The sequence below is a fragment of the Diceros bicornis genome, chromosome 9, assembly GCF_020826845.1.
Source record: "Diceros bicornis minor isolate mBicDic1 chromosome 9, mDicBic1.mat.cur, whole genome shotgun sequence".
In the NCBI taxonomy this organism is placed as follows: domain Eukaryota; kingdom Metazoa; phylum Chordata; class Mammalia; order Perissodactyla; family Rhinocerotidae; genus Diceros; species Diceros bicornis.
The window spans coordinates 4,141,877-4,156,168 of record NC_080748.1 but is presented as its reverse complement, the minus strand read 5'-3'; the positions used below and the strand labels follow the sequence as shown (position 1 = coordinate 4,156,168).

At 42.2% G+C, this 14,292-nt stretch overlaps 1 protein-coding gene across 4 annotated transcripts in view; it reads right to left on the bottom strand.

The window, feature by feature from the left end:
- Nucleotides 1-14,292, bottom strand: part of MPHOSPH8 (M-phase phosphoprotein 8) — a 45,518-nt gene that overhangs the window by 19,704 nt on the left and 11,522 nt on the right. For 3 of the 4 annotated variants that reach the window (XM_058547793.1, XM_058547791.1, XM_058547792.1), the window contains exons 3-5: nucleotides 12,512-13,360; nucleotides 11,097-11,196; nucleotides 7,278-7,535 (exon numbers count right to left, since the gene is read on the bottom strand). In XM_058547793.1, the coding sequence (XP_058403776.1) occupies nucleotides 7,278-7,535; nucleotides 11,097-11,196; nucleotides 12,512-13,360 (1,207 nt within the window). The remainder of the gene's footprint in view (nucleotides 1-7,277; nucleotides 7,536-11,096; nucleotides 11,197-12,511; nucleotides 13,361-14,292) is intronic. The other variant, XM_058547794.1, reaches the window with a different exon arrangement.

Below are 14,292 nucleotides of genomic sequence, written 5' to 3'. Positions count from 1 at the left end.
TCTGGATAGAATCTACAATCCTAGATTATAAGAAATTACTCATAGAATTCTTTTATCTTTTTAATCTGGATATAATCTACAATCATGTCTTTTTTCAATGAAAATATTGTTTAAGCCATCATTGCTTTTTTTCCTTAACCAACAGTGCCAGAGGCTTGTCTATTCTATTAGTCTTTCAGTGAACCAACTTCTGGCTTTCTTCATGCTGTCTACTGTTGGAGGAGATCACTGATTGAGAGCATGTGACTGCCAGCTGATCCACGAGCTGGACCTGGGCAATTGGAAGCTCCTCGCCCCTCCCCTGTTCTTGGACTGTATGTTCTGCTCACCATTTCCACCGTAGAAACCGTTTCAAGGATGCAGTCTTGAGAGAGTAAGGTGTTGTTGAGTCCATCTGGACTGATACGTGACTGAACTGCATTAAGGCCCCTATATAAACTTTTAAGATTCTGGCAGGTGGATGTGGAGATCTACTCATCTTGTGCTGCCCAAGACAAGCGTCATATGTAAGTTCCCTCGCTTATTAAACCTGCCACCTACCCATGTGGAGTGGTTTGCCTCTTCCTTCGGTCTCTCTTTGCCCTCCATGTACAGGGGCCAATTTCAAGTTTCACCAAGGAAACCTGGGAGGTTGCAACCCAACAACTGGTGAGCTGGCCAGGAGACTGAAGAAATGCATCTTGGGAAAGAGGCATCCACAGTGGAAATCTCAAGTTGGCCATCGACCTCTCTGTGGGGAGGAGGAGGCTGCATGTTAGATGCTTGTGGACCACCGCCTCAGTACAGGGACACCCTGAAAATGCCGGCTGCCTTAATGCCTTTGCTTAGGAAACTGCGGATAGCACACTGCTGCAAAAAAGGGAAAGGAATAGCAGCGGCAGGAGGCTGGCCTCTCCTGTGGCCACCGATGCCCACCTGGAGTCTGAAGCTCAAGTCAGAAAGTCGGAAAAAGAGCTGAGGTTACAGAAGGACGTGTGGTTGTGCACTACTCTGCTAGCGTTGGGGATGGCAGACAAGGTGGGAGAGCGGGATAAGCTGGAGACCTTAGTGTGCCATTGTGCAAAGCTAGGAGGACGCAAGTTGCCTTAGATTAAGTCCAAGCGCTTGTGTCAAAGCCTGATTGAGAGAGATACTAAGTAGAATTGCTAGGTGAAGAGGATGCTGTGCTGACTGACAGTGAAACAAACAAAACACCCTGTGCCCTCTGACTGCTGATTTAAAGGAAAAGCCCGCTGAGCTTACTGATACAGCTGCCGAGTTGCATCAAAAGGCCAGGGAAAGTATCATGGCACGGTTACCGCATGGTAAACGGGTATGTGTGTGCGTGCGCGTGTCATGGCACGGTAAACGGGCGTATGTGTATGTGTGTGTGTGCGTGTGTGTGTCATGGCATGGTAAACAGGTGTGTGTGTGTGTGTGTGTGTGAGTGATGGCACGGTTACCGCGGCTATGGTAGACGGGGTGTTTGTGTGTGTGTGTGCGCGCGCGCACCATTTCTCACAGGAGGCAGAGAAAAGGGGCAACATCACCACGCACCCTGCCCTCCGGCAGCACCTGTATGGCGCTTGGGGGCTTCAAGGCACTCACTCCCTTATAGACTGGATTATTCTGTCTTGCAGGGAGGCTTGGCCCAATAAGGGGGATCTCCTGGGCACCTGGGACCTTGGAAACCTATGGAGGTAAAAGAAATCTTTAGGGAGCTGGAAATGAGACAGGCCATCTACACTCTGTCTTTGAAGGCCCTGATCAGGTCACATTCACTGCAGGAATGAAAGCCAAGATACTCCAATCCGCACCCCCCACCTGATATGGGACACTGATATCTGTGCTGAGCCCAGTCGTGGGACAAGACATGGATAATGTTGGGCAATCCATTGCTGATCTGAGGGAAACTGACAAATCCTGGGATGTGGGAAAGACTTGAGACAGAGAGGGAACTCAAAAAGCCAAAAGCCTATCCCAATCAGTTATAAAGCTCCAATAAAAGCAACCTGAAAACAAATGTGGTTTGACCTCATTGCTGCAGGGACCCCACCTGAACAGACAGATGGACAACCCAATGCTGTGTTTGCTGGTCGGCCTGTGGAAAGCCTTAACATCTGAACAGTTCAGACCTGCCACGTCTGCCCCACCGTGCCTGATGCCCCACCTGTTCCAGCGGAGGCCTCAAGGATATAGTCCTATTTGTGGTGGGTGCCTCCCACACCCCAGCTATAGGATACAGGCCAAGACTGCCTCCAGGGGAGGGCTGTTGGGGATGATCGGAGGCCCCAAGTTGAGCTCATTGCTCACTGGTCCCCCAGAAATAAACAAAAGGTGACAGCTCTGGTAGATACTGGAGCCAAATGTCCTCTAATACATGGTCACCCTCAGAAGTTTTCTGGTCCCCTCAGCACTACTGATGGGTATGGGGGGCAAACGGTTATGGTCAGGAAGGTCCCTTTGACGCTGCAAATTGCGCATTCTCCCCCACAAGAATACGAGGTTTTTTTCCACTCAGTACCAAAGAACATACTGGACAATGATATCCTACAAAGTCAAACTCTGCAAACATTTATCAGTGAATTCCACCTCTGGGTTAGAGAAATCAAACCAGCGCTGAGAGGAAACACCAACTGGGAGCTAGTAAGTCTCCCACCCCTGTGAAAGAAGAGTGATAACTGTCAACAATATAAATTGCCTGGGGGCATAAGGAAATAGGAGAAACTATCTAAGAACTGCACCCAGTGGGTACTGTGCACCCTGCCCATTGTGCTTTCAACAGCCCAGCATGGGCTCACGGCAGATGACCGTGGACTACCGAGAACTGAACAAGGTGGTGCCCCCCATCCATGTGGCTGTGCCCAACACTGCCACCATCTTAGATAACTTGGCCATGGTCCTAGGAGTGTACCATGCTGTACTGGACTTAGCAAATGCTATTTCAGTATACCTCTGGCCACTGAGCCACAAGACCAATTTGCCTTCACGTGGGAGGGGCAACGATGGACCTTTCAAGTGCTTCCCCAAGGCTACCTACATATCCCCACTATATGTCATGGGATGGAAGCCCAAGACCTGTCCCTGTTTTCCCTCCCCACATCAGTAAAATGGGCCCATTACATTGATGATATAATGTTAACATGTGAAGACTTGTTTCTACTGCAGGACACCCTGCAGACTTTGCTGGAACATCGTGAGGGAGGAAATGGGCGGTGAACCCACAGAAAATTCGAGGCCCAGGCATTGCCATAAAGTCGTTTGGTTGAATGAGACACACGTTGTCTCAGAAGCTGTGATCTATAAGGTGCAATCCTATCCAACTCCTAAGAATGTGAAAGAGGTGCAAGCCTTTGTGAGGATTTTGGGGTTTTGGAGGACTTTTACTCCCTATCTGACACAGTGCCTCCATCCCTTTTACCACCTGCTAAAGAAAGGATGGGTGGGAATGAGGATCAGAGCAGCAAGCTGCCTCTGAGAAGGTAAAAAGGCTAGTAAAGCAGATTAAAGCTCTGGGCATCTCTGAAGCAGGGCTACCATTTGAGTTAGATGAGTCTGTGACCCCGGAAGGTAAGGGTGGGCACTGTGGCTGAGACAACGAGAGAGTACCCCTAGGATTTTGGTCCCAGCTCTGTAAAGGGGCAGGAACCCAACAGACCCCCACAGAGTAATAGCTTCTAGCAGTGTACACAGTGCTCCTCCAGGTAGAGCCTCTCAGGAAGGAACTGCATATTATGGTAAGAAATTCCCTTCCTATCAAGATTGGTTTGATAATATGTTCCATTGACCCACCTCTGCCATGGCTCAAACCACCACACTGACTAAGTGGTATGCCTACGTGCAGCAGAGGAGCATCCTGTCTGCCACCCCACTGTCTCTAGAGATGCAGGTACTACTAGGCCCTGCAGAGTATGTAGATCCTCCAGGTACCCCCACCCTTACTCCTGCGGCAGCCCCTGCAGCCTGTAGAGAGAGAGTGGCGGGAATTCCCACTGATGCCTGGTATACAGATGGATCTAGTCGGGACAACCTGTTCACATGGACTGCAGTTGCTATTCAGCCCACCACTGACACCATCTGCATGGAGACAGGAGTGAACTGCAGCAGCCAGTGGGCTGAATTCAGAGCGGTTTGGCTAGTGATCACTCATGAGCCCTGGTCGTTAACACTTTGCACTGATAGTCCACTAAAAAGATTTTAACCCTATGACTTGGACAATGGGAAGCAGAGGGGTGGGTGATCATGAATAAGCCCTTGTGGGGTAAGGATATGTGGAAAGACATTTGGATCCACTTGCAAGAGCCTGAGGCAGTCTTCACCATCTTCCATGTTTCAGCTCACAAGGCGCTGACACCCCTGGCAATCAGGAACCTGATGCCCTAGCCTGGGTATGAGGTCTAGCAACTGACCCTTCAGTAGACACAGCAGATTAGGTACATAGGAAGAACAACCACTGCAGCACCAGGTGGCATGCTGTACTGCCAAGGATGCTGGCTTCACCTTGAGATACAGTGACTTGGTTAATGCAGTGACAGCATGTTCTAAACAATGCCCAAGGCATACCAAAGGAGTCTGGGGCCATCTAACAGAGTTTTTAATGGGTAAGAAATTGGCAAATTGATTATACTAGCCCCCTCCCTATGAGAGGAGTGATGGTTCTAAATGTGCCTTGGTTTGTGTGGACATTGAATCTGGCCTAACCCAAGCTTTCTCCTGTTACTGCACAAACCAGGCTGCCAGCATCAGAGGATTAGAGAAGCTGAGTACCATGTACCAATACCCTCGTCAAATAGACAGTGATGGGGGTCACATTTTAGAGGTCATGATATCCAAGACTGGGTAAAAGAACATGACCATTTCCCCCTATAACCCGCAGGCAGCAGGGTTGGTAAAAAGGAAGAATGGAATATTCAAGCAGCAGATTAAATTATCAACAGGTAAGACCACCTTGGCTGGGTGGACTAACGTACTACCCCAGGCTTTAATACATTTGAATGACCAACCAGTAGGTGCTGTTGTCCCATATGCCAGACTGGGGACCCCTACCAAGACACCCAATATCATAATGGTATGGAAGTCACAGGAAACAGCCTTTGCCCCGACTCTCACTGTGAATCAACATGCTATGCTGCTGAGAATACCAAGCCCCATCAGACCTGGGACAGGCGGTAGCTACTGGAACTTGCAATGGGATGGCCCACCGAAACGGGTGAGTTACTTCACACCCCTGGGTAAGGGGAACTACTCAGTCTCCAGTGGGATTCTGTTGTCCTGCTACAAGACAGATCTATTGAAACACACTATACCTGGAATGGAACACGCACCATTGAAAGAGGGGAGAAGATGAGGGAGTCTTGGTCTGGCATATCCCACCCCCAGTCCATCTCCTCATGCCTAACAGTGCTGCCCTCCGGCCAATGTGTGGTATGCACAACCAGGTCAAGTTCCTAAAGTTGCCAACCTCCCTCTCCTCAAGGCCAGACGGGCATGTTGTTTCCCACCAGTATGATCATCTGGCTGCCGTCTTTGCTCCCTCTACTGGCCTGGAGGACATCATAGCACACAGAGAAGCCCTCACTAAATACACCCAGCAAGCCTTAAATGATAGGCAGCAAAGCCTGTCCTTACTGAACACTGACCTATCTCTAACGACAACGTTGTCCTCCAAAATAGGATGGCCTTGGACCTTACTACCGCCTCACGAGGAGGCACCTGTGCATTATCCAAACAGAGTGTTGTGTGCTCGTAACTGATGAGTCTGCTGATGTATCAACTTTATTAAATCACATGACTACACAAGTGAACGCCCTGAGTGATCCGACCCCCAGCCTAGGGAAATTAATAAAGTGGTTCAGATCATGGAGCTCCTGGTGGAAAAAATTACTTATTTTGAGAATCGTTGTCTTAATCCATGTTTTCTCTTGCATGTGCCTACACTGTTGCTGTGGTATCTGCCTCCAATGCAGCCAGAGAGCCGCCAAACAAACCGCCTCCATGCTAGTGAACCCCTCGCTGATGTTCGGGGTACACTGTGGAAGGGGGGACATAGAGACTGTAAGAGCCGGTCACGAGGGGTGGAATGTTAGAGGTCATCAAGAGGACTTGACTGCCAGTTGACCCATGAGCTGGACCCAGGCTCCTCACCCCTCTCCTGCCCTTGGAATGTACATTCTGCCCACCATTCCCACACTAGGAGCTGTTTCAAGGACACAGCCTTGAGAGACTAAGGTGTTATTGAGACCACGTGGACTGATACATGACTGAACCCAGTTAAGACCTCTATATAAACTTTCAAGATTCTGGCAGGTGGGTGTGGAGATCTACTTGTCCTGCGGCCGCCCAAGACAAACCTCAAATGTGAATTCCTTCTCTTAAAACCTGCCACCTACCCGTCTGGAGTGGCCTGCCTCTTTCTTTGGTCTCTCCTTGCCCTCCATGTACAGGACCCAGTTTCAGATTTCACCCGGGGAACTCTGGAGGTTGGGACCCAACACCTACTGTATTTGTTCTTTATTGCTTGGTATCCCAACGGCACTGCTGCTATTTGACATTTGCTCTCTAGGCAACCCACTTCCTCCCCCTTGTCTACCGGTTCTAGAAATTGTCCTAACTTTCTGCAAGCTCAGCAATGCATCAAAAAGCATGTTTTACCTAGTACCTAGGATCTAGCTGTTTTGCAGTAAGAGGACGACCCAGATTTAACTAATCTGCCATATATTCTGAAATATTTTAAAAATTCTCAACTGTTTCTCAAAATTCACAAATTATACAAACCTCTTTGGTTTATTCTGTCATAATTCTGTCTTTTCCTTACTCCTCCCCATAGCTATTGTACTCTGTATTCTATATGTGGGCTTCCTCTCCTCAGCCAATTCCAATATCCTCAGGAGAGCATTTACAATATAATCTTATTTAGTAAATGCTACTCACTGCAAAGCTAAAAGGGGAGAATAGAAATAAGTCTGTATTTGATAATTTTCTGCAAGAAATCTAGCTAAGATATACAATCAGGCTGCTTGGCAAGAGTAGGTAAGGTAGAAAACCAGAAATCTTTGTAATTTCTAACTGTGCAGGGTAGGGACTAAGAAATTATTTGTCTGATCAATTTAGAATTCACAGGATGACCTAAGTCTTCAATATAAAAAGTCATTTATTCAGGAGATTCAAATAAAATCTTCTACTCTATTATGTTCTGATCTTGAGATCAGAATTACAGTGGCAGAGAAGAGTGAGGAGAGGGAAATAATATGGTGCACTACACTGAAAAAATTCTGCAAAATGATTACAAACATACTTACCAGAATTCTCATCCCCTTGGCACACACTGTCTAGAACCTCTTGATCACCTTCTGCAGCTATATATGCCCAAGTATCCGTTTCATCTCTTGTATTTCTCCTTTCTTTAAGTAACTGCTTGTTTTCCTTGGTTTTGTGATCTTCTGTGATTGTACAATCAAGTGGTATTTCTTCTCTTTTCCGATTATTTTCAGGGAAATCAGTTTTTTCTTCTGGAGTTAATTTAAATAAATCAAATGCATTTCTGATTTCTTTAAATGCTAGTGAAAAACATGAAATTGATAATAAATGAGTCACAGATTTTTGTTGTAATCAAAACAAAATCTGGGTTACGGCCAGCCCCAGTGTCCTAGTGGTTAAAGTTTGGTGTGCTCCACTTCGGTAGCCCAGGTTCGGTTCCCAGGCGTGGAACCACACCACTTGTCTGTCAGTGGCCATGCTGTGGCTGGGGCTCACATAAAAAGAAAAAAAAAACAAAACAGGAAGATTGGCAACAGATGTTAGCTCAGGGTGAATCTTCCTCAGTAAAAAAAAAAAAAAAAATCTGGGTTACTGTTAAAGAAATAGATATTCTCTTACTTTTTACTAATATCTGCCTTGATTATAAAGCATGATCAGATTTACTATAAAATCCATGAAGTTATCCCTGACTTCAAATATACCACAAAGCTATACAGTAAACCAAAACAGCATGGTACTGGCACAAAAACAGACACGTAGATCAATGGAACAGAATCGAGAACCCAGAAATAAATCCGCACATCTTTGGACAGCTAATCTTTGACAAAGGAGCCAAGAACATACAATGGAGAAAGGAAAGTCTCTTCAATAAATGATGCTGGGAAAACTGGACAGCCACAGGCAAAAGAATGAAAGTAGACCTATACTCACTACACAAAAATTAACTCAAAATGGATTACAGTCTTGAATGTGAGACACAAAACCATAAAACTCATAGAAGTAAATATAGGCAGTACACTCTTTGACATCGGTCTTAGCAGCATCTTTTCAAATACCACGGCTACTCAGGCAAGGGAAACAAAAGAAAAATAAACAAATGGGACTACATCAGACTAAAAATCTTCTGCAAGGCAAAGGAAATCAGAAAAAAAGTGAAAAAACCCACCAACTGGGAGAAAATATCTGCAAATCATATATCCAACAAGGGGTTAATTTCCGAACTATATAAAGAACTCATACATCTCAACAAAAAGACAAACAGCCCAATCAAAAAAATGGGCAGCGGATATGAACAGACATTTTTCAAAGGAGATATGCAGATGGCCAAGAGGCACATGAAAAGATGTTCAACATCACTAATTATTAGGGAAATGCAAATGAAAACTACAATGAAATATCACCCCATACCCATCAGAATGGCTATAATTAACAAGACGAGAAAATAACAAGTGTTGGAGAGGATGTGGAGAAAAGGGAACCCTCATACACGGCTGGTGGGAGTGCAACCTGGTGCAGTCACTATGGAAAACAGTACAGGGATTTCTCAAAAAATTAAAAATAAGAATATCATACAATCCTTAGCTATCCCACTACTGGGTATTTACCCAAAGAACATGAAATCAACAATACAAAGAGATCTATGCACCCCTATGTTCATTGCAGCATTATTCACTACAGCCAAGACATGGAAGCAACCCAAGTGCCTATCAATTAGTGAATGGGTAAAGAACATGTGCTCTATATATACAATAGACTACTCAGCCATAAAGACAAAATTGTCCCATTTACAACAACATGGATGGACCTTGAGGGTATTATGTTAAGCATAATAAGCCAGACGAGAAAGACGAACACCCTATGATTTCACTCATATATGGAAGATAAACATACACATGGATAAAGAGAACAGTTTAGCGGTTACCAGGGGAAGAGGGTGGGGGGTGTGGGCAAAAGGGCACATATGTATGGTGACAGACTGAAAACCAGACTATTGGTGGTATGATGCAGTCTATGCAGAAACCGATCTATAATAATGTACACCTGAAATTACACAATGTTACAAACCAATATGACTTCAATAAAATAAAAAAATAAATTAGGAAAAAAAGAAAAACCCATGAAGTTGTTTCAACTGGTCTTTCTACTGGCTGTTCAGTAGTCAGAAGGGCGTCCAAAGTGAATGGCAGTAAATCTGGTGTTCTGAATACTCTCAGTTTTGACGAAGGCCTACTGAAGACAGTGAGCCTCAGAATAAGCCAAGTCATGCCACCAACTATTCTTCTGCTAAGACAACTGCCTACAACTCTATCCTAAAGCTAACCTTGTACAAAAATGACTTCTGGTGGTGAGTGGGGGAAATGAACGGTGCCAGCACACTGACCGCACACCCCTACAACCAGACCTAATGCCTGTGAAAACCCACTCAATTTTCAACTCAAGATAAAAGTGGAAATGAGACTGGCAAAGCACTACATCTGACATAATAACCCAATAAAAGGGTAGAACAGAACAAAATTAGGAATAACTCTATTATAAACTCTGGGTACATAGCAGATAGGTTTTATTAGCAGGGATACTGAAAATCGGACTCCCAGTTAGTAACATTATAAAGGAATGAATAGTAGTTTAAGACTACACATTCACAGTAAAAATGTACCTCAAATTGACATATAAGATGCTAGAAGGAAGAAAAAGTTAATTAACCAGCCCCAGTTTTATAATATTTTGAATCTTCAATCACTCTTTGAAGAGTAATAGATGGTTAAAACTGTTGTATTCCTTTGAACAGACTAAATTACAGAAACTTTATGCACAATCCATTGAAACAACAGTTGCTCCTTCCTACCTTCCATTACCCTGCTACTTACTGCTAAGTCCCAGAATAGGCTTAGAACCAAAATCTGCTTTTGTGTGTGTGCGTGTGTGTGTGTGTGTGTGGGAGGAAGATAAGCCCTGAGCTAACATCCATGCCAATCCTCCTCTTTTTGCTGAGGAAGACCGGCCCTGAGTTAACATCTATTGCCAATCCTTTCCCCTTTTTCTCCCCAAAGCCCCAGTATAGTTGTATGTCATAGTTGCATATCCTTCTAGTTGCCGTATGTGGGACGCCGCCGCAGCACAGCTGGACAAGTGGTGTGTTGGTGCGCACCCGGGGTCCAAACCCAGGCCGCCAGTAGCGGAGTGCGCACACTTAACCGCTAAGCCATGGGGCCGGCCCCAACCAAAATCTGCTTTTAATATTACCCCAGTTACATAACAGCTTTTGGGAGAAAACCCAGGGGAAATTATCCATCTTTTAGAATCACTGCTTCCATGAGAATGTGTTCCAAGTACTTTTGGTGCATGAACTAAAACACCCCTAGGGCTTATTCAAACACTGTAACGGTGAATGTTTTATAAAGTGCTTCTTCCAGTATTGACGTGTGGAATGAATTCTCAATTATGATATATCTTGACGTAATTCAAAACGTACAGTTAATATTATATTTATACAAATGACAAAGAGCTAAATACGGTATCAAACAATAGTTTGTTTCATTTAGCATTTAAAAGAGACCTTTTTTTCTGCCATAATTAATTTCCTGTTCTCTGTAATTCTAATGTACTCCATCATCATACTCAAAAAGAGAAAGAACAAGGTGAACAGAAGGGAAAAAATTAATTATAGAAACAACATAAATTGTTATACAATAAAGTAACTAGTTAAAAAAAAGTAGCATAAGTTTCTAAATTCCACAGTCAATGAAATTTCCAGTTCTATGACATTGCAGGTTAGAAAAGAGACATTGTCTTCAAAGTAAATTAAATTCTTTGTATCAAAGACCGCAATGTTAAATGGTAAAATGTTAGCATTCACTCACTCTTTAATCCCTTTGGCTCTTTTCGGCTTTTTTCTTCCTTGTCCAAATCAGGCCTTTTCTGGTATTTTTCTTTGGGTTCATTTTTTTTGGTCTCTTTCTCCTGAAAGAGACATATGTTAAGACCCACAACAAGAACAGATAAAGAGCTGATACCCTCTATCTGAAAACTGGGAAACGCGGGTTCTTGATATCTGGGATGCCTTTTGTGTACTGTGGCACATGACCACTGATTATTACACCTTTTCTCACATCAACTGCCTCCTCAATCAAGATTACCCCTCAACCATGATAACCTACAAAATATCAAATTCAAAACCCAACACCAGTTTCCTCACTCTAAGAATTTATTAAAAATAAAGAAAACTTCAAAAAAAATTCACCTACAGCCCTACTAACAAAACATGACTATTTTTATTCCTCCATTCTCCCTTCTGATCTTTGTAATTTTGCACAGATAATTTTACTGTTTAAAATTCACTTTTCTATTAACATTGCATACATATTTTTACAAGACTGTGTTCATATGTATGTATGGTTTTCTTCACCATAACATTTTGTAAACTTCTCTATTTTTGCTACATTGACCTCATAATTAATACTTCAATGGATTAATTCAACTGTCCCCAAGTGGATACAATATTTTCTTAACCATTTCCCTCATGGCTAGTTAGACTGGTATTAGTTTTAGCGAAGTTAACACAGCCATAAGTATCTTTGTATACATAGTTTTTTCCCCTTTAAAATGATTTCCTTAAGATAAATCCACAAACTAGGAATAATGGATGGAAGAAAACGATCTTTTTTATAGCCTGTGATAAATATTACATATATGAATACTTTCATAATGTGGAAAATATTTCCATTTTGAAAAACCATATAAAAATAATTTTTATAATAATGGGATAAACTCTTTATTAAATATATTTTTGTAAGAATTAGAAGACTTTTAATGTTAATGCATTCTATGTACTTTTAAGTAAAAAGTGGTATATTCTTAAGACAACAGGGTAAAAACATCAAGTAAGATGTGAGAAGCTAATAAAATCAACTGAGGAAGTTACAAGCTCTACTACAATGCTACATACCACATATCTCTTAAAAAAAGACCCTGGCTTTTGTCCACAAATTAGCCCTCAATTTTCTAGTTGTACTTAGTCTAAAAGAAAGCAAGTCTGAAGACTAAGAGATCAGCTGGGGAGGTCCAAAAGCTGGCTGATCTTCAGCATGTGTATGAGTCACACTATTAACTCCCTAACGATAGAAAGGCTCTTCATATAGCTTGTTTCACTATTTCTTTGTCATTATTTGTGAAACTTTTTGACTGCTCAGAAGAGTGCTAGCTTGGTTTGAACATCTCTGTATTCTAAGATTTTACTGTTACCTTTCAATCAAATCATCCCCCGCCCCGTACTCACTTCCCCAGCTGAGTCACTGGACCTGAGGTTCCTCTCTTCCCCACCCAATCGTGAACTCTTCTGTGTTTGGCCAGAAGCAGCGGTCAGCTTATCTAACTCTGTAGTACTTTTGCCTTTGTCTTGATTCCTTTGTTTTTTATGTATATTTTTCTTCTCTAAGAAAAGGTTCTTGTTTTCTAGCTTTCTGCTCTCTTTAAGTTCCTCAGTCTTTCTCAGTTTCTTTTTTTTCCTCTTTGCTTTGCCATCAGCATCCTCATCAGCACTTACAGTGCCATCCAGCTGTTTATCAAAAATAGTATCTTGAATTGCATCTTGCTCTGCTTTCTCTTTTGCACTTTTAATCTTTTGTTTCTCTTCTCTGCTGCCAGAATACAACTCTTCACTGTCATCTTCTTGAAAAGGGGATTCATTAAGTACATGTGATTCAGATTCCAAATGAGAGTCAACATATTTCTCTTTTTTTGTTTTTCTATTTTCTTTGGGATCTTCTCTTATTTTAGTCTTTAAATCTCTTACTTCACCCTTTTTAACCTTCTTTAATTCCTTAGTTTCTTTTACATCATCTTTCTTGGGCTTTTTGGATTCCTTTAATTCTTCTTTGGCTTCCAAAATTCTTTTCTTTGTCCTTAAATCAAAAACTAAACTTTCAGAGGAGCTCTCCAGGTCTGGTTTGGGTTTATCTTTTAGTTTCCCAGTCTTTGCTTTTTTCTTTTTCAGATCATCTGGGCTTTTCTCTTCTCTATGCCTTAGTTTTTTCTTTTTCTTCTTTGGAGAAGTATCTTCTTTTGTCTCACTTTGCTGATCGCTATCAGAGTTTGCCTCAAATATGTCATTATTTAAGGATAGTCTCTATAAAATATAAACAAGATTTAAATACTCATTAACATAGTAATTTAAAAGGTTTTGAAAAGTAGTACTAATGATATCTGGTAGAAATGTGTTTTTTCCCAAGCAGTTTCTCAACTCCTTATAAAATTACTTACCTACATTGATGTTGTATAACATTACTTATATCTCTGATTTAGCAAATAGCTGTTGGTAGTGATGACTATCAATTTAAGAAAGTAGATAAATACAGACAGAGACAGGAAATGTTAGCGCTGCTGAAGGTCTCAAACTCAAGCAGAAGTGAACAATAACAGTCTTACGTATGGCAGGTTGTACATGATTTGAACTTCAAAACTTCCAAAAACACCAAGGAAGTAATTTGTACAGACTTTCTTGGTTGCCAAAAAAGTCATTACCAATCCAAACCCAAAGGTATTTAAGACTCTGGATCCCAGAACTTGTCGTTACATTCCATTATATGTAACAAGTTATATATGGAACAAGTAGGACTGAACACAAATCTTACTTCCCCGACTGATTTGATTTGTGTTATATAATCTGAAATAGCTCCTGTGGAAAAAATATTTTCCTATTCTAAAAAAAATCTTAAGAATAAAGTATTTGTATAGACACAAAAACACTATGAAAAGTATTTTCGGTTCCCATTTCCCCAAATTCTCTTCTCCTAAATGACTTGGGTGTGGAAAGAAGGGAAGGAAAAGACAAGTGTACTTTAAAAGTTTTCCCTACAGTACCTAAGAAATGAATCCCACCAAAGTTACTAAGATAGTGAGAACCTGGTGGCATTGGCATAACTTTTTCAATCTCCCTGAATCACTTCATAAAAAGACAAACCAACTAGGATAGCAAAACAAAACCCCACAGACAACATTAAACAAAATTAACATCTACTTAATTAAGTGGCAAAGTATCCCAATGAACCCTGAAATATA